Source organism: Danio rerio, chromosome 12 (genome assembly GCF_052040795.2).
Source record: "Danio rerio strain M-AB ecotype USA chromosome 12, GRCz13ab, whole genome shotgun sequence".
Lineage (NCBI taxonomy): Eukaryota > Metazoa > Chordata > Actinopteri > Cypriniformes > Danionidae > Danio > Danio rerio.
In genome coordinates, this window is record NC_141032.1 from 18,777,501 (window position 1) to 18,802,427 (window position 24,927).

Genomic DNA, 24,927 nt, shown 5'->3' on the forward strand with positions numbered 1-24,927 from the left:
GCGCAACCCTAGTTTTTTTTTAATTTTGCACCATGGTGTTTAAATAGCAAATCTATTTGCACCACTTTGTGGACTCATAAGTGTGCTGGTCTAGAAAAGAGGTGTGTTAAGGCGCATTGTTGGCACGCTGCTATTTTGAGGAACAAAAACAGACTGTGCAATAGACCAGCTGAAAGCAGAGTGCGTTAGTTGTGCATCTCTAATGCTTACGCATTGGATAATACACACAGGATGTACAGCAATAAGCAAATATCTTTACAAATGAAAAAGAATTAACCACTGCCTTAATGCCTTCTTTATCTCAGGGGGCTTTTTTAAGTCTATTCATGACAACTTGCTTTTGTACAATGTTATTATTATTATTAGTAGTAGTAGTAGTAGTAGTTGTATTAATAGAAGTATTTATTATATGTATATTTATTTTTGTTTTATTAAAAACAAGCTTAGATTTGTCCACCTGACAGGTTTTGGACCATATAAGGCGTAGGACGCATATTTGAAAATAACAAATACATTTTCTGACCACACTTAGCTATTATTGCTCATTTATTCATTTGCTAGAAATTTAAACTGAATTTAAAAATAGTTTTGAAAAAAAAAAATTGCGCGTAACAGACAAAATTAAATATGTAGGCTATGGATGTCTTCAGTGGAGTGCATACACCACTGTTTCCTTATCCATGAAAGAGAAAAAGAGAAAGTAAAGAGGCTGAATGGGGGAGGCTTGTTCTTTATCCTCGTGTGCAGATGGTCTGTTTAATGGTTTTCTCACTAGTGAAGCATTCAGTTTGTCCACTTACTATGTCCGCCATGTAAATAGCAAATGTGCCATGGCATGATGCAACTCTTAGGGCCCTATTATACACCCGGCGCAGTGTGGCGCAAGGCGTGGCGCAGTAGAATTTTGGTAGTTTCAGCTTGGCGCAAGAGTCGTTTTGGGGCGTTGCGCTACGCTGTTTAAATAGCAAATGCATTAGCGCTCATTTTTGCGCCCATAGGTGTTCTGGTCTAAAAAAGAAGGTGATCTGAGGCGGACCGCTGGTGCGTTGCTATTTTGAGAATCTAAAATAGATTTTTCATTAGACCAAAACTAACCCGCTCTAAACTCCGGCGCAGAATTGCGCCTCGCTTACACACTGCTTAATACGTACAAGAGACCAATAGGCAAATATCTTTACATATAAAAAAATGTAAATATTAAGGATATATATAGGATATAATAAGAATAGATATAGAATATAAATATAAAGGATTAAAATATTACAAAACATATTATTTTCTAGCCTACATAAATATGAAAAACCACTGCTTTTATGTCTTCTTCATCTCGGGAGTTCTGTTAAAAAATTGTTAACTGTTTGCTTGTGAAATGCTCATTTTTTCCACTTAGACTTACTTTGCGTCCTGTAAATAGTGAATGCGCTCTTGGCGCGACGAAGCTGGGTCTTGAAGGGAATGGGAGATGAGATTCTAATTGGTTTATTCTCAAAACACACCTATAACTTATTAAGAAAATAAACTCAACCCTTTTAGAACATGCGCCGCAGCACAAGGCAGATTTCCCGTCCTTAAATTAGCAAAAACGCATCCTGACACGCCCTGAAAGCGTTTGCGCCCTGCGTTTTGCGCTCTGCGCATGGACCGTCAAAATAGAGCCCTTAAAGTTAAGGGGAATGGGAGATGAGACTCTGATTGGTTTAATGCATGCTATTGCTCAAAACACACCCATAACTCATTAGGAGAATAAGCACAACCCTGTTAGACCATGCGCCATGGCGCAAACCATATTTTTCCATCCATAAAATAGCAAAAGTGGATTCGGACATGGCCTTAATGCTTTTGCGCCATGCGCTTTAGATTTTGCATCTAGATTGTTAAAATAGAGATTATAATCTGACTTTCAAAAATGCAGGGTTCGCAGAATTCTTTCATGTTGTTCTAACATAAATAGATTAAGAAACAATAAGTTTGATTCAAAACATGATGCCTTAATACATAAAAAAAAACATTTCTGCTGCTTGTTTAAACTACATATTTAAAATGACCTGAAACAACATTATTACGAAGATTTGAGATCCCATAATTATTTTCAATCTGTAAATTTTTTAATAAATAAAAATAAAATTTCTAGAAGGCCTGCAACAAAGAAAATTGAAATTGTACGGCTCATACAGAACAAGAGCTTGAACAAAGAGTTGCATAGCAAACCCTGATAGAAAGGGGCTGATCCTGAGCTCTTGATCTTTAGACACATACTATATCTAGAAAATATACCCAAAAAAGAAACCTACTGAACATATAGTGGACTAACAAATGTTACCTCATAAGAACTGGGAAGCTTTAACTTCAGACTTAGAAACTTCTTGATTGTTCCAACAGTCACTCTTGTTGAGCAGCGAATAAACTTTTTCATTAAGCCCTGGAAAACAAAGCAAAAGTTGTCAACAAAAACAACCTAATCATGACAGCTTAAGTAACACTGAAGAACAGAGTAATGACTCGGTTTGCTTTAGTAGTACAATTCACATTTTAAAATGTTTACAATAATACTAACAATTTTTACTTGAAATAAATATGCCTCCAGTGTGCTTTAGAGACTTCTTTCAAAATAAGCCAAAAATATCAAATATTGCAAACAGTTGATTTGTAATCCATAAACAGAACACAAAGAAAGGAAAGAAAATAAATAAATAAACTTTTTGACTGAAATGTTTTGAGAAATGGTAAATATTTCAGTTCTCAAAACAAATTTACAAAGAAAGAAATTTGCTAAAAAATACACTTACGAAACAAAACCAATGAAAAATAATTTCCACACTTTCATTATCAGTTTTTTAGAATATCCCAAAAGGCATATATGAACACAAACTTTTAATTTTCAGCCAGCCAGCCTGTCTTTCCACTACAAAATTCCCATGTTTAAGATCTGTTTTCTTTAAAAATCTGTGATTTTCTCTTCCTAATAGATACTTGATATAAAATGGATCTCAGACCAGACAAGAAGCACTGCATTAAATTCCATTTTCCCCTGCCAAATACGAATATATATTTTACCGCTGTATTTTGAATGAAGCATCTGCACTCACCTGCTGATCCTGACGACGCTAGTGGTTACATAGTCTATTATCTAGCTTGAACAACTAAATAAATGCTTACGTTTATATACTGATTATTTACTAATTGTAGTTTGATTACATTAAGATGTCGATGTTGTAAAAGGAACCTTATAAAATTTTAAATATTCACAGAAACCTTACACCTGAAGTTTACCATTGGCTGAAAAACAGTGGTTGTGCATAAAGTCCATTCAACAGCAACTCTAAATTCTACAAATGGTTTAAAAAGATAACCTTTTTTTTTCATGACTTGTCTCATTACAAGAAAGCACACATTGTTCACACCATATTTACAACCAAAAATAAAAAAGTGTTGTGAAAGAAATTTCTATTTAGTTTTTCCAAAAGTGCAAAAACTGGAAACAGCCTCGAACACTAACAAAATAGAATAAACATTTATGTGGAACCATTTCATTAAATTTAGAGACTTGGGATCTATTGTTTCCTTCAATTGTAAAATGCAGGTTTAACACAGATATGATATGAACCACTTTTTTTCTCCCACTCTTCAGTAATCCAATAAATCAAACCAATATTTCAAAATAACAGTGTTCTCTTTAATTTCCTTTTCTGAGTTGAGAGAAAAGGAAAGAAAGAAAGAAAAAGAAAGAAAGAAAGAAAGAAAGAAAGAAAGAAAGAAAGAAAGAAAGAAAGAAAGAAAGAAAGAAAGAAAGAAAGAAAGAAAAAGAAAGAAAGAAATATAGCCAATAGCAAGCACTGAGCATTGGAGTCACAATGAATGATCCCAGGCTTTAGGAGACTTAGTCCTAAAATGTCAAACACTAGGATATTGTGTGCAAATCTGATCCTGGATCATTTTTCTCTTAGAAGGGATGAGAGGGAAAGAACAACGCAAGGAGAAGATAAAAGAAGCCGAAAACATGGGGTAGCAGTCAGAACAGGAGTACTACATAACTGAAGATGGCTAACCTTAACAATGTTCTCTCCCATCTGCCCATTGATACGCAAGCAGTCTAGACAGATGGCTATTTGTGGATCACTTCTGTGATAGTCTCCATCACCTTTATCATCATCCTCTTCATCAACACGCCGTTTCTTACACATAGGGCCATTCTCTGGAGAAAAAAAAAAAAAACCATAGCGATCATTCTAAAAGTCTGTCAGTTTAACTTGTTTCAAATAAAAATAAACATTCAACTATTTCGGAGCCACTAATCCAGGGGTGCCCAAACTTTTTCTTTAAAAGGGCCAAAAACCAAATAACATTGACAGCCATGGGCCAAAGGTAAATATACCAACTAGATTAAATTAAAGTTGCCATGGGTAATTTCATAATCTCATAATATTTCAAAATAAAAATAAAAACATTCCTTTAAATGGTACTAACTAATGCAGTATAACTTTTTAAATTATAACTTTTCGCAGTAAAACAAACAATCACATTTATAAATTTTTTTTTTTTTCAAATATTATGAACACAATCTCTGTGTGCACCAGCATACACATCTTATTGAAGACTTCCCTGAGAAAAAGCTCAACATGGAGAATTTGAATTTCCTGTGAAAATGTCATTAAAAACTAATTACATGCTACATTATGTGCTTCTCTGACAATGTGGGACACAAAAGCAAAACATTTCAGACAAAGCTAAATAGATCTGCAAATGCAAAACAGCATCTGCATCTTTTTGCAGACTTGTTTTTTTTTATACATGAGACTGATAGCATTCAAAAAGATGCTCATGGGAGAATTATGAATGTGGCAATTATCCCATTATTCAGAACTGCTTACAGCTGCAAACACTTACATGTTGCCTTGGTGACAAACTATTATGACAATGCTTCAATTTGGTTCATGCATTGAACACAAGGACTGTACATTATGAAGTATGATGTGCACAAACAACAAACACTAACTAATATATATATATATATATATATATATATATATATATATATATATATATATATATATATATATATATATATATATATATATATATATATATATATATATATATATATATATACACACACACACATATTATACACATACACACACACACACACACACAATTTTTATAAAACCTAAAAAAATAATTTAAATGTTAAAGTTTCTTCAAAGAACCATCAGTGCAAATAAAAAATACTATACTATAAATAAATATAATACTATAAATATAATATTATAAAATAAATGCTATAAAAGTATGCAGTATGGCTGTATTAGTTAGTACTAGTTTTTTCAATCATGTTATAGAGCCCCTGTTATGGGTTTTTGAAAATGACCTATGTAGTGTGTAACACAGCACTAAATGAATAAAAACATTCAGCTGAGGTTTAAATCTAAAAGTGTGCCGTGTTTAAAACTATTGATTCTTTAACCAAATAGTCGACTCAGAGTAAATCAGAAATTAATCACGTTGGGTCCGGATATTTTGCCTATATGCATCGATGTCGACGCGATACATCACCAAATATGTAGTACCGGTTCTGGTAAAATGTGAAAGTGACATTCCCTTCAGACAGCGGAGTAAGGGGATCACGGGACTGATCATGACGCAAATAGATGACGATCACTGACAGATGGAAATTCGGCTGGGGAGAATAAACAGTTATAGTTAATTTTCACAACAACACCACAATATAGCCAACTGTGTTGTGTTTGTTCCTGTCATTTTTCAGATTTCTGATACAATAACCTACGCTGCAACGTGGGATTCGCCGGCCGTTCGCTACTGAAAGAGCAGCAGAGAATAATTATGTATGGGACTTTGTCAAACTTTGATTTAGGGACTTTGTCAGCAACTATTACAGTTCATATAGATCAGTTTCTTCTTCCTCCGGAGTATAAAAAGTAAGTGCAGTTAAAATTGTTGCCCCGTTTTGTTTAGTTTGCAAAATATGTATTTAGTTGTGTGTTGCAAGTTGTAATCGCTCCACGTGGCTTGTAATCGCTCATCTTTTATAGATCAGTGCTTGTAATGTATCTCTCAGGTTAAATAAGGGGCTATTTACATATTGCATCCAAAAGCACATTGAAAATTAGATGCGTACTTCTTCCTTTACCGATTAAAATGTGTTTCTGAATTCACTATCCTCTGCTGTTTGCCTTTGCTATGGCAAACATCAGCTCTTCCTACACACGAGTCGCATGATCAATTTTCGTATTGAAGTGTGGATTAACACTGAATGCGTGTCGTTATTACTTGGGGATAGGTTTAAGAGTAGAGTAATATGCTGCTGCTCCATTGTTTATGAGATAATGAAAGTTGTTTTTGACCTCGTTTGTGATTTGTTGTTTTGTTTAACTTGTCCATTAATGTGAACTACTCACTATCATCTGGCTTAATCCCTGGTTTGCCAGGTGTCGCCACAGCAAAATGAACTGACAATTACTGGGAATTGAAGTTAACCATTAGAACCTTTTTTTAAAGGGTTACTAAAATACCCTACACAGTGCAGGGCTGGGCAATTTTACTACAAACATGTTTTTGTGATTTTTCACCATCAAGAAACAAGGAATTGATTAAGTCATTTTGCAAAAGAAATCATCCTGGGAGACAGTTTTAACTTGCTGGCCAGTATATTACTTAATAAAAATGTATTTATTCCACCCTTGAGGACAATGCAGTGAAGCACAGCTTAGATGTATGAGGCTGACTGAAGTCAGAGAGCTGAAAAAAATCTGATTTATTTTGACAGATGTTTTAGGCAATTAATCACTGAATTTACATAAACCAGTGATACTTGACTAAATCATTCCTTTTATCTTTTAGCATAATTACCACTTTAATTTTACTTTACCCATGAAGTGTCTTAATTTAGTAGGTGCAATTACAAAAGGTGTAGATTTCCAGTGTCCAAGTCTAAAGTTGTAACTGTATAAAGTATAGTATAGATCACATGCTCAAGGTCATAGAAACAGACTCAGGTAGATTCATCAGAGCCATGAAGGCATTGCTTGATAAGGAACAAAGGTGATACCAAAAGTCTCTTAAAGAAGTTTAAATGCTGATACAGCAAAGAAACCTGGCCCATGACGGCAGAAAACAGGAAACGACGGACTGCATATGGGGAAAAAGGACGGCTGCATATGGGGAATTTAAAGTATGAGTTCCAAAAATACACTCTGAAATCATTATGCTGTTCCAAAACCATATCAAACTGACTTATCTGTAAACCACAAAACGAGATGCAAAGCAAAATGTTCATGCTGCACATTTCCATATACTAATATTATATATACTAACATTGAGAAATTCACCTGCAAAGCTGTCTAAATATAAAGTGTAGCAATCCATATTACTAAACAACTTTAGAATTTTAATATATTTACAGTACAAAATGCACAAAAATCTTTATTACTAAATATTCTAATGATTTTAAGTATTAAAGTGAAAAAAAAAAAATTGACCAATACAATGTATTTTTGGCTATTGCATAGGTCCAGGGTTAGAACAGTTATTTTATTGTCTTGTGTTTTGTTTTAATCAGTATAATCTAAGCTGATGTAAATTTAAAATGTTCAAAATTTAAATTTTTTTTTCCAATCTCAGAACAAAGGGTACTTTACCGTCAATTTATGATGCACTAACACAAAACCACAAATGATTTGCAATAATAGATCATATTAAGTGCATATACAAAGTAGGTCCAACTGACCTCTGCATTTGTACTCCCCCTTACCATGCATGTCTGAAGCCCTGCTCACACTGTGAGATTCCAGCCACGACTTTATCATCTGAGACAAATTTGATCCTAAAAGATTCCTGAAATCCTAGGCCAAAAAATCCTAGGGGTGCGTTTTCTATCTTGTTTGGGGCATCTTCATTGCTATTGACTATATGACAATTGAAATCTTACAGTGTGACATGGTAGTTATGTTCGCGCACTCTGTCATGCTACGATCATTCACGATAATTTAAAAAATAAAAAATAAATAAATAAAAAGCAGTGTGAGCCGGCCTTTACTCTCAACAAACTAGGATTGAAGATGAGTGGTATGGGATATTCTAACCAAGCTCTCAAACTAACTAAAGTACAAAAAGATCAATTTTTAGATTTTGATTCAAGATGATCAAACCTACATTTGTTTTCAATGAATTAACTTCCACAGAAACATTTTACACCTCAAAAAATGTGAGCTAAAGCATACAGTATACATTTTAAATCCACGAAGACTTCGATAGTCACAAAGTAAGTACTTTAAGTGATTTTGGAACATTTCTATGGTGCTTTGCCACATTCAGAGTTTGACAGCTCAGGGCCATCATTTACTTTCATTGTACGGAAATTATCCTATTAACTTCTACTAAAATTCTTTACCTTTCACTCTCAACTGCCACATAATATTATCCCTTTAAAGGTGTCCCTTTAAAATGGACAAGTTATAAAGGTAACCAGTTTAGCGGGTAAATGCAGCCCTAGATCATTTAACAATGTTAGTCATTTACCATCGTTTGATTCCTTTCTTCTCCAGAATTCATCCTCTTGCTGCTGTTCCTCTAGATGGAAATGAACCAAGTTAATTAAAATGGCAGTTGTTTGTCATATCTATTTCAATTGGTCTATTTATGCTACAGGTTACTTAAAGTGCCCCTGTAATGCGTTTTAAAGGTTTCTTTTGTAGGTTTACTATAGGTTAAGTTTACATCTATCCAAAGTCAAATAAAGTATTGTCATTTTTTCATAATACACGTTGCAGTATCAAATCTTTTATCACAGTCTGAAGCTATTTGTTGACATATTGCAGGGCTTTTCTAAACCCCTCCTTTAAGATCATACTTTGATTGATTGGTTCATTACTAAATGTGATTAACTTAAACTAAATGTGATTCCGGAAGCTTCCTCAGCACTGTTTACATGCATGCAGAAAGTATTCAATATTCAAAGTGATTCACTTTTTCCACATTTTCTTATGTTACAGCCTTATCCCAAAATGGATTAACTTCATTTATTTCCTCAACATTCTACACAATACTCCATAATGACAATGTGGCAAACGATTTTTTGAAATTGTTACAAATTTATTAAAAATAAAAAACCTGAAAAATGATATGTACATAAGTATTCACAGCCTTTGTTCAATACTTTGTTGATGCACTTTTGGCAGCAATTACAGCCGCAAGTCTTTTTGAATATGATGCTACAAGCTTGACACACCTGTCTTAGGGATTTTTTGCCCATTCCTCTTTGCAGTACATCTCAAGCTCTATCAGGTTGGAGGGGAAGTGACGGTGTACAGCCATTTTCAGATCTCTCCAGAAATGTTCATTAGGATTTAAACTGGGCTTTGGCTGAGCCGCTCAAGGACATTCACGGAGGTGTTGTGAAGCCACTCAATTAATATTTTGGCGATGTGCTTTGGGTCATTGTCCTGCTGTAAGATAAACCATTGCCCCAGTCTTAGGTCAAGAGCACTCTGAAGCAGGTTTTCATTCAGAATGTGTGTGTACATTGCTGCATTCAACTTTCCCCCTGTCCTGACTATTCCTCCAGTTCCTGCTGCTGAAAAACATCCCCACAGCATGATGCTGCCACCACCATGCTTTATTGTTAGAATGGTAATAGCCTGGTGTTGAGCAGTGCCTGGTTTTCTCCAAACGTAACTCCTGGCATTCACTCCAAAGAGTTAAGAGACCAGAGAATTTAATTTGTTCTGAAAGTCATTCAGATGCCTTTTGGCAAATTTCAGGCGAGGAGTGACTTCTGTCTAGCCACTCCACCATACAGGCCTGATTGGTGGATATCTGCACAGATGGTTGTCTTTCAGTACGCTTCTCCTCTCTCCACAGAAGAACACTGGAGCTCAGACACAGTGACCATCAGGTTATTGATCACCTCTCTGACTAAGTCCCTTTTCTCCCAATTACTTAGCTTAGATGGCCGGCCAGCTCTAGGAAGAGTCCTGGTGGTTCCAAACATCTTCCACTTACGAATGATGGAGGCCACTGTGCTCACTGGAACATTCAGAGCAGCAGAATTTTTTCTGTAACCTTCCCCAGCCTTGCGCCTTAAGACAATCCTGTCTCAGAGGTCTTACAGTCAATTATTTTGTCTTCATGCTTGGTTTGTGCTTTAACATGCACTGTCAACCCTGGGACCTTATATAAAAAGGTATATGCCTTTTCAAATCATGGTCCAAATAAACTGAATTTACCACAGGTAAACTTCAATTAAGCTGCTGAAACATCTCAAGAATGACCAGTGGAAACAGAATATATTTTCAATTTAGAGGTTCACTGCAAAGGCTTTGAATACTTATGTGCATGTGATTTTTCAGGTTTTTTAGTCCTAATAAATTTACAACAATTAAAAAAAAACTTTTTTCACATTGTCATTATGGGGTACTGCATTTAAAATTGAGGAAATAAATTAATTTAATCAATTTCAAAATAACGCTGTAACATTAAAAAATGTGGGAAAAGTGAAGAGCTCTAAATATTTTCCGGATGCACTGAAATGATGTTTTTTTAGCAGGCAGCCAGTGAATAGCATAAGCTGGTATTATGCACATTTGTTACAAACCAATGTAGTTACAAGCAGGAGCTAAAACTGGAATACTGGCAACTCCTTTCAGCCAATTCTGAATCATCTCTATCTTTTGAGACGATAATCAGTTATTATTTTGCAGACCTTTCGTGTTCACAAACAGCTACATTAGACACTAAATACAATATAACATCTGAATAAGCACACAAGGGCACTTTCAATTGGGAAAAATAAAACGTTAATTAAAATACATACTTTCTCTGAGACCAGGCACAAGCTTAAATATCACTTCCTCTAAAGTGTTGTCCAACCTTCAGAGGAAAGAAATAAAGTAATGTGAGCTACCAGAACACATGATCAAAGCATTGCTAATATATCTGTCACATCTGTTAGCAAGTTGAGGCTAATGCTGCTATAACTCTTGTTATCATGTTATGGTTGAGTTCTGTGTTAGGGTGGAGATGCTTCACTAGTGTGATCCTGCAGAAGGTCAGTCCTAAAGCTGACACTGGCTCCAGAAAACTGTCCGGCTGTTGCCCTGCCTGGAATGCTTCCCAACCAGGATCAAATTTACTGGCTCTTTATTACCCAACGCTTCTTAAAACCAGGAAACTGTGGTTATAAGAATCTCTTAGATCCATTAGGGGAAACTATTAACTTGTATTCTAGATTTCTTTCCAATTATGTAGATTAACCAGAATTAATCCAATCATGGTTTAAACTGTGGTGTGCTCTACTGCTGTACTGAATCAGATCCCAAACCATGTGAAGCAGATTGGTTGAAGGTTTATCTCAGTAGTAAGATGTTATATAAGTGTGGTTTACCTTAACATCTCCAAGGGATTTGTTTCATGAACCTGGATACCACATTTTGGGCAATCGTTGCTGTCCTCGAAATGCTGGACAATACAGCTTTTACAAACTGTTCAAAAGCAAGAACAGAGAAAAAGAAAAAAATCAAATAACAGCAGTGCTTCCCAGAAACAGCAAACTGTAAAAATTTGATGATTATTATTTTACTGTAAAAGAATGTACAACTGCTACAGTGAAAATATTATTTAGTCTTTTTAAGTATGATTAAAAACCTGTAATATATCTAACTGGGTATTTCATTGAATTTACAATTGATGATAGTATAGAAAAAAAATAAAATAAAAAAAAGTCACTTTATAATTTACAGTGAGACAAATAACATTATTAGAATTTTATGGGTTTTCATTGAAACATTATTTTTTTTTTTTTTTTTTGTCAGTACATTAGGGCTTATTGTAACAATTTTTTGTTGTCTAATTAATTTTTTTTGCATTAACTAAACAATATCATATGATTATATTTTACATAAGTGCAAATTACACCATCAGTCTCATACACACCAAATCATCAGGCACAACACTGACAACCAACTTAATTACCTGTAGAACCTAACTTGGCTCCCAAAACAGCAGCCACAAAGCCAGGAATTGATTGACAATAGGTCTTTTGTGATATTTGGTACCATAATGTAAACATCAGGAGCTCCAGTTTCCATACAGCACTGTAAAATGTTTTACTGGGTTAAACTTACAAACTCAAGTTCACCATCTGCCCTGAAAATGCAAGTCAACTCAATCTCAAAGAGATTCTTTGTTTCAACTTAAGATGTTGAGTTTCACAATATTTAACTAAAACTCAGCATCTTAAGTTGAAACAAAAAATCTCCCTAAATTAATGTAACTTACATTTTCAAGAGAGCTGGTGAACTTGAGTTAAGTTTAAGCAATGTGAGTTTCTTAAAAAAATATATGCATAATAACTTGCAAATAGGGTAAGCAAAATTATTTAGCTTACCTTATTGGTAGATTAATTAGCTTGTTTTAAACACTCATTGCACTGCACTGCAAAACGAGACAATTATTATTATTTTTTTTTTTGTTTAGAGCAGGGGTGCCCAAGCATTTTCGTATGAAGGGCCGTACGCCAAATATCATTGATAGCTGTGGGGCAAAGATAAATAAAGTAAACTATTTTAAAATAAAGATGCCATATGTAGATGCCTAATTCCTTTCATAATATTAAAAAATAAATAAATAGAAAACATTAAGTTGAATCGTATTAACTACTGCAGTACAACTTTTTATAATTATAATTCATTGCAATAAAAACAAACAATCACATTTATAACACAGTGGAGTTTAACGCTAAATACGCTAGTCAAGCAGAAGCTGCCTTGGCCTTAATACGCTTACCAAAGTCCAAATGTCCAAATGCTTCTAAATCTGATTATTTTACACCATTTAAATTGAAACATTTAATTTCAAAAAACTTTATAGCTTAACAATAAAACAAACAAATAAAAGATTACATTAAATTTGAAATGGCAATCTCTGAACCATACTCAATTGGGATGGCAGGCCAAAGGTTAGCTCGGGCCAACTTTGGCCCGTAGGCCCTAGTTTGGGCATCTCTAGTCTTCAGAATGCTGCTTGATTTAGGAATGTTCCGATGTTTGGACTATTTTAGATATTTGCAATGGTGATTTGCAATGGTGCTGATGCAGTGTGAACCTTCTTTTCCAAGTTAAACCATGAATGCGCACTTAGCCACATTTCTGGTGAATTTGGAGTCTGAAGCATTAACAGAAATTGCTCTGCATGTTAATTGAAACATTCTTGTTGTCATAAATGGGTTCACACATAGGGCCCTATCATACACCCAATCATACACCAAGATGTAGAGCAATACGCAAATATCTTTACATAGGAAAAAGATATAATATCTTGTATATATTGACGTAAAGTAAGTTCACTTTCGCTTTTGCTCTCGTGAATAGGGTAACCTTACTGAACAGTCATCAATTAGCCTATAAATAATTAATTTTGCTTCAAATTATGTTTCAAAACTATTTCTAAATTCAGTTCTAATTTCCAGCAAACGAATAAATGAACAATAAAAACAAAGTGTGGTCAAAATACTGAGTTATTTCCAAATACACCTGCCATGCCCCATATGGTCTAAAATTTGACAGGTGGACAAATCTAAGCTTGTTTTGAAAAAAAATAAATAAATAAATATGGATATAATAAAAAATACTGCTAATAATTATAATATAATACAAAAGCAAATTGAATGAACTGAAAAAGCCTCCCGAGATAAAGAAAGTAAGGCTAGAAATTAATATGTTTTGTAATATGTTTATCATTTATACTTATATCCTGTATATATCCTTATATATATATATATATATATATATATATATATATATATATATATATATATATATATATATATATATATATATATAATTAAAATATAAATATAAATGATTAAAATGATCAAAATGTGCTTATGGCGCGACACAGCTGGCTCTCAAAGGGAATGGGAGATGAGACTCTGATTGGTTTATTCTCAAAACACACCTATAACTCATTAAGAAAATAAACTCAACCCTTTTAGACCATGCGCCATGGCGCAAATCGGATTTTCCCGTCCTTAAATTAGCAAAAATGCGTTCTGATGCCCTGAATACGTTTGCGCCCTGCGCATGGACCATCAAAATAGAGTCCTTAGTGTGCAACAATATTCAGACACCAGTTGTCAGTGATTGTGCTATTGGAATAACAGGGCTTACAAACATCAGTGGTCCAATCTTGAAGTTGTTGAGCCCATTTTATACTTTTTTCATGCATCATTGATGGCTAAGTTACTAATACTATGCATTACTATCAGGAACTGAATACATGCAAATTGCTAAAGCTTGTTTGAAATAACCAGTTGCTTTTACTAAACTTGCCTGCAGCATTTGATATGGTAAATTAGGGCTGCACGATGTATCATTTCACGACTGATACCTCAGTGTGCGCATCCTCAATAGTCACATCACAAGACATGCAATGTTAAGTGTGAATTATTGACTAGGAGCTACAAAACATGATTTATAGAGTCACTGCTAAGTTTAACCATATCAGAGTTAAGGTTTATCATGCATTTTAAGGCCTGTCACTGAGCATATCAAGAGAGTTTAAAACATTTGTGCACAAAAAGGATTATTTGAGGTGTAACAAAATGTAATTATATTTGTTTATACAGAATTTATACAATTTGTGCAAACATCTTTTCTTGTTTCTAGTCTAAATATCCTCTTTTCAAAGTGAAAACAAGAAAGAAGAATAATGTTAGACTGGCCAGAAAACTCTCAAATAGCTATTCAAACCATCCTGTGAAGCTGTATTCAAATCACAATATTTAGATTTTTTACAATATTGTACAGACCTCCAATCTACTCATCACTACTTCACCAGCAGATCCTTCAGGGTTGCATGGATGGGAAAGGTATCAAGACACAGAGGTTCCTCAAGGTTCAGTTTTCCTCTTATCAATTTCTACCATTTCGCTGGGTCCCATTGTTCTAAAACATAGCTTTTAAAACTATTGCTATGCGGACAAGACACAGCTCTTTCTCTCATTTTATCCGGATAATCCCACAGTAACTACATAAATCTACATTTTTCTGAAAGACATTCCAGCATGGATAAAAGACCATCACCTGCAGCTAAATCTGGCTAAAACAGAACTTCTGTTCTTTGTACATCATATCTTCATGATCAAGCTGGAGTCAGCTTTTGTCCCTTCCAATTCAGTGAGGAATCTTGGGGTGACCTAGTACCTTATGGCCCGTTTTTACTGAGTAGTACGGTATGGTATTTTGCGGTTCATTTCGGTATGCCATGTCCACTGTCAAAAGGCACCAAAAAGCGAACCGTAATACCACTTTTTGTGTACCCTTTGCAAAGGGTACCTAGCATGACAAAAGTCTACAAAAAGGCAGAGCTAGACATGCAGCTGAACGCTATTGGTTTACAGAGAAGCACCACTCGCGCATACACAAGCACACGAATGAACACAAAAAAAACGCCATTTTTAAATAGACAGTTGAGACATTGAATCGTAATACTATACACAGTTGAAATCAGATGTTTACATACACTGTATAAAAAGGCACGTAACCATTTTTTTAAAAAAAGCCAGATGTTAAATGTGACTAAACTTTTTCTCTTTTTGGTAAGTTAGGATTGTCAAATTTGTTTCTGTTATGCTTAAAAGCAGAATAATAAGACAGATATTTTTTGAGAAACTGTTATAACTTTTCTTGAAAGTCAAGTTTACATCCAATAACATTATAATGCCTCTGAAAAAGCTCAGATGATGGTGTCAAGGTTTTGGAAGTTTCTGATTGGCTAAATGACAACATTTGAGTTAATTGAAGGCACAAATGTAGAATAGTATTTAAGGAAAACCTCGGACACACTGCTTCCTTGTGTGACAACATGGCAAAATCAACAAGCCAGAATCAACAAAAAAGCCAGATTACAATTTGCTAAATAACACTGGGAAAAAGAATAATTTTTAGAGACAACTCCTCTGGTCTAATGGAACTAAGATTGAACTGTTTGGCCATAATGACCAGTGTTACATTTGGAGGACTAAGGGGAAAGCTTACAAGCCTATAGGAACACCATCCCAACTGTGAAGTATTGGGGCGGCAGCATCATGTTGTGGGGCTGTTTTGCTGCAGGAGACACTGATCTACTTCACAGCATAGATGGCATCATGAAGAAAGAACATTATGTAGAACTACTGAAGCAACATCTCAAGACATCAGCCAGGAAATTAAAACTTGGCAGACAAATGAGTCTTTCAAACAGACCATGACCCTAAGGATACTGGCAAGTTAGTTAAAATGTGATTTAAGGACAACAAAGTGAATGTTTTGGAGTGGCCATCACAAAGCCCTGATATCAATCCTATAGAAAATTTGTGGGCAGAGTTGAAGAAGAGTTGTGAGAAGCTTGTGGAAGGATACCCAAAACATTTGACCAAAGTTATGCAGTTTAAATGCAAAGCTAAAAAATACCAAGGAAATGTATGTAAACTTTGGCTGTCTAGAAATTAATAAACAATTCTCTAGTATATATATATATATATATATATATATATATATATATATATATATATATATATATATATATATATATATATATATATATATATATATATATATATATACATATATATATACACACACACACACATATATACATATATACATACACACACACACATAGTATATAGTATATTCTAGTATATAGTATATATAAATAGCATATATAAATAGTTGAAACCAGAAGTTTACATACAAAAAGGAACATAACTAATAAAAAAAAATGTGTATATATATATATATATATATATATATATATATATATATATATATATATATATATATATATATATATAAAACTTCTGGTTTCAACTGTACATATAATAACGAGCCAAGCTCAACCCGATCTCAAACAAACTATGGCGTTGTCTTAATAAACTGCCACAAAAGCAAAGAAGAACAAAATCTGCTGTGTTCCGTTTTTGTTTTACGAAGCCGTCTAAAACTGAAAGTGTGAGCAGTTTTACTTAGTCCAGTGAGCCCGCGTGCGCATCTATATTTGAAATAAACTTTGAGCTGATAATAACAACGTGCATGTGATTATTAAAGTGCTTCTGACATCCGATCCTTTCTGAACCCAAACAATGGGTATACCATGTAATTGGTAACAAATCGGAGACTGTAAGAGTCTGTATGTTTTCATAGATGTTACATTTATTTATTTATTTTATGGAACAAAAATAAAATAAAAAATAATAATTCGCAGACGTTACAATAGGCTATTTTCGCACTGTCATAGATCTGCAGTGATAATCAAATTATGTTCATAGAAAAGTTAGTAACGAACTAACTAAATACACAAGTATTTATGCATATAAATCATCTGGTTTGTGAGAAGTGCTTCTCCTATGAATGTGAAGGAAACATACAGCTTTACTTTAAGCGAGATTTCCTATAGCAAGAATGACGTCGCCTCAACCTTTCTGTTGTACAGCACACCCACCATTGGTACCCTTTTGGCAGTGGAAACGCAAGCCTGATAAAGGTGAACCGTACCGTAATGTACCAGTCAGTGGAAACGGGCCATTAGATTAGTAAGGTACTACTACAGTGTAGTACTACTACAGTCCAAAGATGTCCTTTTATGTTTACAACCTTAATATTTTAAAAAGTGTACCTGCTTAACCATCATTTAAAACTATTGAAAACATATTCATTCATATTCATAATTTCATCTCACAATCTATAAAATCAATTTTACATTTCACAGTAAAATTGCCTATATTAATTGTAGAATAACCATATACTGCAATTAAACCCAGGTCTACAAATGAATATTTAGATAAAGCCTTAACTTGGTCAGAGAAATGCCACCATCATATTTCACCCGCAAAACCACAGCAGTGAACATTACCTTATTGCTTTGTGAATCCACAGACATAAACATTATTAAAGAGCATTCATGGGCGAATGGGGGAGCCACTACCCACACACTTAACTGACACTGATGCAGGACACAATCAGGTCATCGCTGTGTGGAATAATCAGTGGGGGAAAAGTGCAAAAACTAGTGCCTAGTTCTTTAAAACAAATGATTTGTTATTACATGGAATTTTTCTTATTAACAAAACATGAAGACGATATTTCATTTATTTACTATATAAAACTACATAACTAACTAAATATATATATGCACACACATAACTAATTAATGATTCTTATATTACACAACCCATAATTTCAGGTTTAAACATTTCTAATATTCTCCTATCTTAACTATGTTTGAAATGCTGCCACATCTTATTATTTGTATTAAATTTAACATCACTTCTGTTTTTCACCTGCGGTCTGACACAATCAGAACAGACTGTTTTTGCTTAGAGCCCATTGAAAACCACTGATTTAAATCACCATGAAACTTTCAGAGTCAGCTAATACTCACAGGTGTGCAGGCACTCTGTCACGGTGGTGGGCTTGATCAGGTACCCTTTACAGACAAAACAGGTGATGAAATGGTTGAAGTCCCTCACCAGGTGTTTCCTATGTGATGTCATTGTCAAGTTCCCGAAGTGTGGATGAAGGGAGAACAGATGGTTTAAGGATGAAGTGGAATGCAGATTCAGACACTCTATGGCTCAACTGCAGCGTTTTGCTGAAGGGCCCCTGGCCTCTCGTCCTTCATGACATCATGGGTAATTAAACGTCTTTAAGAGAGACCTGTGGATGTGAATTCAACAGTAATTGTTTAAACAAAAATATGATGCGTGAAGTTTATTTATAAACAAATTTCGAGATGATCACGTGCTTTTGATTGTTCACAGCGGTTCCAACTTTAGCTAAAGACTGATTATCCTATCAGATGATCTGTACCTCATGATTTTCTCATCTCAATATCTTCCTCTTGAAGAAACCCCCCCACCCAATTCTACTTTCCCTCCTTTCAAACGGGTGTCACGTTGGCCAGTAATTGGCGCTGTTGTCTCACAGCAAGAATGCCCCTGGTTTAATTCCTTTCCAAACCAGGCGGCGTTTCTGTGTGGAGTTTTGCTTGTTCTCCCCGTGGTCGCGTGGGTTTTCCCCGGGTCCTCCGGTTCCCTCCCACAGTTCAAAATAAGCACCCTAAACAATTAATACAAAATATTTTAGCCAAACTTTGAGTACACTTTTTCAGCATCTATATCTGACACTTAGCTACAATAAGCAGGAGGGGGAGTCATCGAGATCTACCTGAGCTCAAACTCCCCTCGCCTTGCAATGAGGGGGCGCCCAGGGCTCGAGGATTTTATAAGCTCAGGGCTCTCTCCTGGGACAGTACGCCAAACTAGCTTTATTATCAATCATCAGCTGAGTGTGAACTCTTGAAAAATTATGTAGATATTTTTTTTTACTTCTTTAACATACTTTTCTGTGTAAACTTAAAAAGTACATACTCTGAGTAGCTACTTTCTTTTAAATGCATACTTATTTTGCAACCATTAAACAACATAACAACATGTTCTATAAACAACAGTGTGCTAGGTGGTCTCTGGAAATGCTTACAGAAAAAGCTAATAAGTAAATAAACAAAAATTTTTAATTTGTATAAGAAGTTAAAAAAAGTACTTTTATGATTTTATAGATAGTAAATACATAAATAGACAACGCGCATTATACAAAAACATACAAAAAAAAAACAGCATTACTGAATATAATAACTATTCTTAGTTGTTCTAGTCAATGTCTTTTAAACATTTGTCAAACTGTTGTCTAAGTAAAAATGCTCTCTAACATGGTTTCAAAATATACATTCTATTAAAATGTATATTTACAGTCAAGTTACAAATTTGTTTCTTATCCCCTTTTAATAAATATAAGTGGGTAGTCTTGAGTGGCCAATTCTACATCTTGTAATTACAACCTGGTCCTGTCTATTTTTAAAATACTAGTTTTTTTATTTTTTATTTACTAATTCACTTTATGCATTTTGTAGTCTTTTGAATACTGTAAATTCGGATTCACAGTTCATTTCACAAATTATGCAGTGAACCATGCAATTTTTAAAGCAGCCTAGCACCGCATTCTTAATGAGACAAATATGAGGATAATAATGGTCACCATACTGAAGGGTCATTCCAAATCATTGTGTTCAAATCTGTCCACTGTTAAGAACCCATTAAAAGGGAGTTTGATTATTATCATTTGCATGCATTTAATTACATCAGTTTTGATGCTGCTAATTGCCATGTGAACACAATCTTACCAAAAGTAGTAAATGATCCAGTTATTCTTATACATTCATTTTTTCATCTAATATGGGGCACTATGTGATTATTTTGTTTATTCTCACTCTTATTCTGGCCAAAAGTAAACTGCACAGTCATTCAGTCTGTTTGTTCTTTCTTCTATTTAGACATTTATTTTTTTACTCATTAACTGCATGTAGGCTTGCTGATTGTACAGGCTAGAATAGGCTACACCAGGGGTGTCCAAACACGTTCCTGGTCACCGCTGTCCTGCTGAGCTTAGCTCCGACTTGTTTCAACACACCTGCCAGGAAGTTTCTAACGTTATATCTAGTTATTTCGGGTAAGTTGGTTCTAATTTTGGATGTATTAGGGTTCAGGTGTGTTTGATTTGAGTAGGAGCTAAACTCTCTAGGACACCGGCCCTCCAGGACCGAAGTTGGACACCCTTGGGCTACACCATCAGTGTGAAGTAGACTATGCTGCTATTTACTTTAACTAGTTTGCTAAATTGTATAGATGATTTATTCTTTTCTGTTTGTTTTAAGACGTTAAATAAAAATAATACGTTATTTATTCATTAGAAATATTTATTTAGTACAAATTTGATGATGAAAATGCATGACTTGCATTTGTTTGAATGAACCCACAGGTGCATCATGACACATGCGCGTTAAGCCCCGCCCACGAAATTCAAAACGAAACCACAGGGACAAAAGTGCAAAATTCATTCAAACATCTAAATACTTTTATCATTTGGAAAAAAAAAACATTAAATGACAAAGCATATCTTTAATTATGTCATAAAATAACCAAAAAACTCGAGCCTGTGTATTATTATTGCAGTTTCCCGACTCTTATCGCATGTTAAGATCATCTCAAATGAGAACTGTTGACAAACAGATACGGGTTTCTGTTATATGATCCACAGTAAATGCTAACTGATCTTCATTATCAACGTCGCACATCCAAAGTAAGTGTTTTAAAGTCTACTGTCAAAACTACTCGGTTAATGCTCACTCGGCCATCGTCAGTGTCATTCTGTGCGTCATCTTCCTGTAAAATGTTGCGTTGCGTTTCCCTCGACAGCGAATAACATGCAGTCGCACTCGTTTTAACTTGCTGCCATTTGCACAAGTGTCACTTTTCGTAAACGAGAGATGGATGATTTATCGCTCACCGGTGCCCACTAAAGAACCAGCTGTACCATGACAAACTACTATCCAACAGAGACACAGACATGCTGACGAACTTGATATATGACACGAGACTGCATTCCCATCCCACCCGAAAGTTTACGATGAGCGTGAAAACGACACGCAGCTGCAGTCAGACAGACAACCGCCATCCCTTACCTTCCACACATCATGGGTCCGTGTTGATGTCGCGCATTGATTTTTTTTTACAAACAGGCTTGAGCGAATTTGGGCTGTTAAAAGGGATGTAGCGGCACAGAATACGGAACTGCTTTCATTTGAGATGATATGGGGAAGGGGGCGGAGGACTTTCCAGTTCTTGTTTACGCATTGCTGTTTTATTCATTCCATGGCAGATTGTCTCTGATTGGACACAAACTAGGGCGCAGCCTTCAATTACAAACTAGTCCAGTAACAGTTTAGAACCAGTTTATTAATGAAAACTCAAACTTGGAAGGCCTGTCAAACAGGAGGATTTGTTAATATGGCCTTATTGCAGGTACCTGCTAATAGGCTGTTATAGGACTTGTCCGATCATGTCAGTTTGCATTAAAAACATGAGAGTGGTGTGATGATATTACTTTCCTAAATATCTTAAATAAATATCAGATTTTTTAAAAACAGCAACTTTTTTTTACTGCTAATTATTGTAATAAATTATTTTTGTTGCATGTGAAAGCAACATTTCTATACAGCCTATATTTTCCACAAAACACTAAGCTCTATATTTTCTGAACCAAATTTTCAATGAAAAAAAAATATTCTGAATAATTCTTAATGCAAAACCCATTGAACTAGCTCAGGCTGAAAGCATTAATACTCATTAAAACACATCTTTTCACCAATGCGTTTGTGTTGCAAAATGGTAACCAAAAGCAGCAAATGTTTAATACAACTAAATCAGTTTTCATCATTAACTAATGTGATCGATCAAGCTGTGCAAAATATGAAACTATTCTTTAACATGAGCTAAAATATGCAAATGTTTTACAGGTACAAAATGTAGACAAGGGGTCTCAAACTCAATTTACTCAAGTTCCGCTGGAGTCTGGGTGAGGTTGGGCCGCATAAGGTTTTCCATAAGAAATTACTTGCATAATTAATGATTAATTTCTATAGGCAACGCAGTGGCACAGTAGGTAATGCTGTCGCCTCACAGCAAAAAGGTCGCTGGTTCGAGCCTGGGTCAGTTGGCGTTTCTGGGTGGTGTTTCCATGTTCTTCCTACGTTCGCATAGGTTTCCTCTGGGTGCTCTGGTTTCCTCTACAGTCCAAAGACATGCGGTAAAGGTGAACTGGGTAGGCTAAATTCTCCATGAGTGTGTATGGTTTTTTCCCAGAGATGGGTTGCAGCTGGAAGGGCATTTGCTGCATAAAAACATATGCTGGATAAGTTAGCAGTTCATTCCGCTGTGGCGACCCCAGATAAATAAAGGGACTAAGCCGAAAAAAAAAAATGAACGAATGAATGTACCTGTACCGCATGTCTTTAGACTGTGGGTGAAACCGGAGCACCCGGAGGAAACACTTGCGAATGCAGGGAGTACATGCAAACTCAACACAGAAATTAATATTTATATCCACATGCAATTAATATTTTTTTGAATTGTGGTTTTGTAATAACAAGCAAAAAACGTGATCACGTTTTTACATGTAAATATACAAAACCATTTTACATTTCAAGGAGAAATGCAAAGTCTAATCCTTTACAATCTCCCTGAAGTGATTCCAAACTTTCACACATTTTTTTTCTGTTTATTTATATGTTTAAAAAATAATAGTACTGTGGAAGTCAATGGCTACCAGTTTGCAGCAATTATTAAAATATCTTTCTTCCTCAAGAGAAAGAAAAAAGTGACTGAAACGAGGTAAAAAAAAATTTTGGAACAAGGTAAAAACAAGGTTTTTGAAAAGGTAAGTATATCATTAGGTTTTGTTTGATCATCTGTTAAGGTGATGAAAACCCGCCTTGGATATCTCTGATGTATATAAAAATATGTCAGCACAAGGTTCACATTACATATTCTGTATTAATTTCACTTACAGTGAACATTGTGGTGACAAGTTCAACACACGTGGCTCTTTGTAGATAAATCAGTCTGAGATTGACAACTCAGAACATTGAGTACTGTTTAGAAGAACACTGCAAAATGATTGTAAAAGAGGTTCATTTTTATGGACATGCAAACAAAAATAATGACTAAAATATTTTCAAAAGACAAAAAATATATATAATAAATGACATCAGTTCACAGTTTATGAAGATATGCTTACAATTTTCTTATTCAGACACAGATCATTTCAAGTGGCCTCTTTCCTTAAGTTAAAAAAACGGTTTACAGCATTGCCCTGACTGTCAGACCTGTGGTCATTAAAGTGCAGGTATAGAGGCCACATGGTCCAGAAATGGTTGATGGGTATTTAGGCAATGTGTTGAGTTACATATCATCTTTTACAAGCATTTTCGTAACACTCTGAGGACAGATAAAAAGACAAGATGCGAGCTTCACTTTACATATCAGATGTCCTTCTGACCTATGGCCTAAATGCATCAGAAAAAAAGTACAAAAAAAGTAATGCTCACTAATTGGCTAACTTTAGCACATGTATACAGAAAACAGTTAATATCAACGTATTTTGTCAAGCTAGTTTATAGTTTCCAAAATGGATTTTTTAGACTCATTTTGAAAAAGTCTTATTTTATGTCCTTTCACATTAATAACCATGGCGAGGTAATGAAGTTATGCATTGTGAACTGAGACTGCATTACTTCAGTTCAAAAGTAACATTTGCAGTCATTAAGCACATAAGCTCATGTGATATTATTGATTATATGATTAAAACCATTTTTTTACATAATTCACATTTTTAATGTGATGTTTGCATGGTTTGAAAGTCAAATCATGTAAAGTATTCATTATATTTCAGCGAAATTATTATTTTTTGTAACTTTAAAGTCAATGTTTTTTTAAGTAAGGTTAATACTTTATATTGTATTTGTTAATTTATTTATTAATATTTGAACTATTCAGAGGAATACTACTATTATGAGAAAATAGTTTAAATACTTTTTTTTTAATTAATGCATAAAATATAAATACACAAAGTGGATAGATGTAAATACTTGGATTGGAGACCCTATTCAATGTTAAAGACCAATGTTTAAAGTAAAGTTAAAGGAAGCTAAATGTGAGATTTTCTTTTGATAAAATAAAAAATTGAACTTCACTGTTCCTTATGCAAACATATTTAAATATGTAAGATAAGATGCTTTCTTAACTGCAGTTTTTTTACCAAAATTGTCATTTTGTTGTGATTATTTTGTTATTAAAGTCCAGAAATGACTGAGACTAGTATTTTAGTATGTCATTGTACTTCCATCTAAAAGTGAATATTTAGTAGGGCGTGTGGCTTTCCTTTTACATATCATTCTCTAATAGCAAATTAACGGTAAGAGGGGCGTGGTAAAAATGACTGTGGCTGAAGCTGTCAAACATTTACTAATGCATTATTAACATTCAAG

At 34.5% G+C, this 24,927-nt stretch overlaps 1 protein-coding gene across 11 annotated transcripts in view; it reads right to left on the reverse strand.

Moving 5' to 3' along the window:
- Positions 1-21,719, reverse strand: part of pcgf5b (polycomb group ring finger 5b) — a 41,964-nt gene extending 20,245 nt beyond the window's left edge. For 5 of the 11 annotated variants that reach the window (XR_015503581.1, XR_015503579.1, XR_015503580.1 and 2 more), the window contains exons 1-7: positions 21,565-21,719; positions 18,430-18,704; positions 11,396-11,492; positions 10,826-10,881; positions 8,533-8,583; positions 4,047-4,192; positions 2,321-2,419 (exon numbers count right to left, since the gene is read on the reverse strand). Coding sequence is in view for 2 of the 11 variants with exons in the window: in NM_001045235.1 (NP_001038700.1) it covers positions 2,321-2,419; positions 4,047-4,192; positions 8,533-8,583; positions 10,826-10,881; positions 11,396-11,492; positions 18,430-18,541 (561 nt within the window). In the remaining 9 variants the exon portion in view is untranslated. 11 annotated transcript variants of the gene reach the window in all.
- Between the last annotated feature and the right edge of the window lie 3,208 nt (positions 21,720-24,927).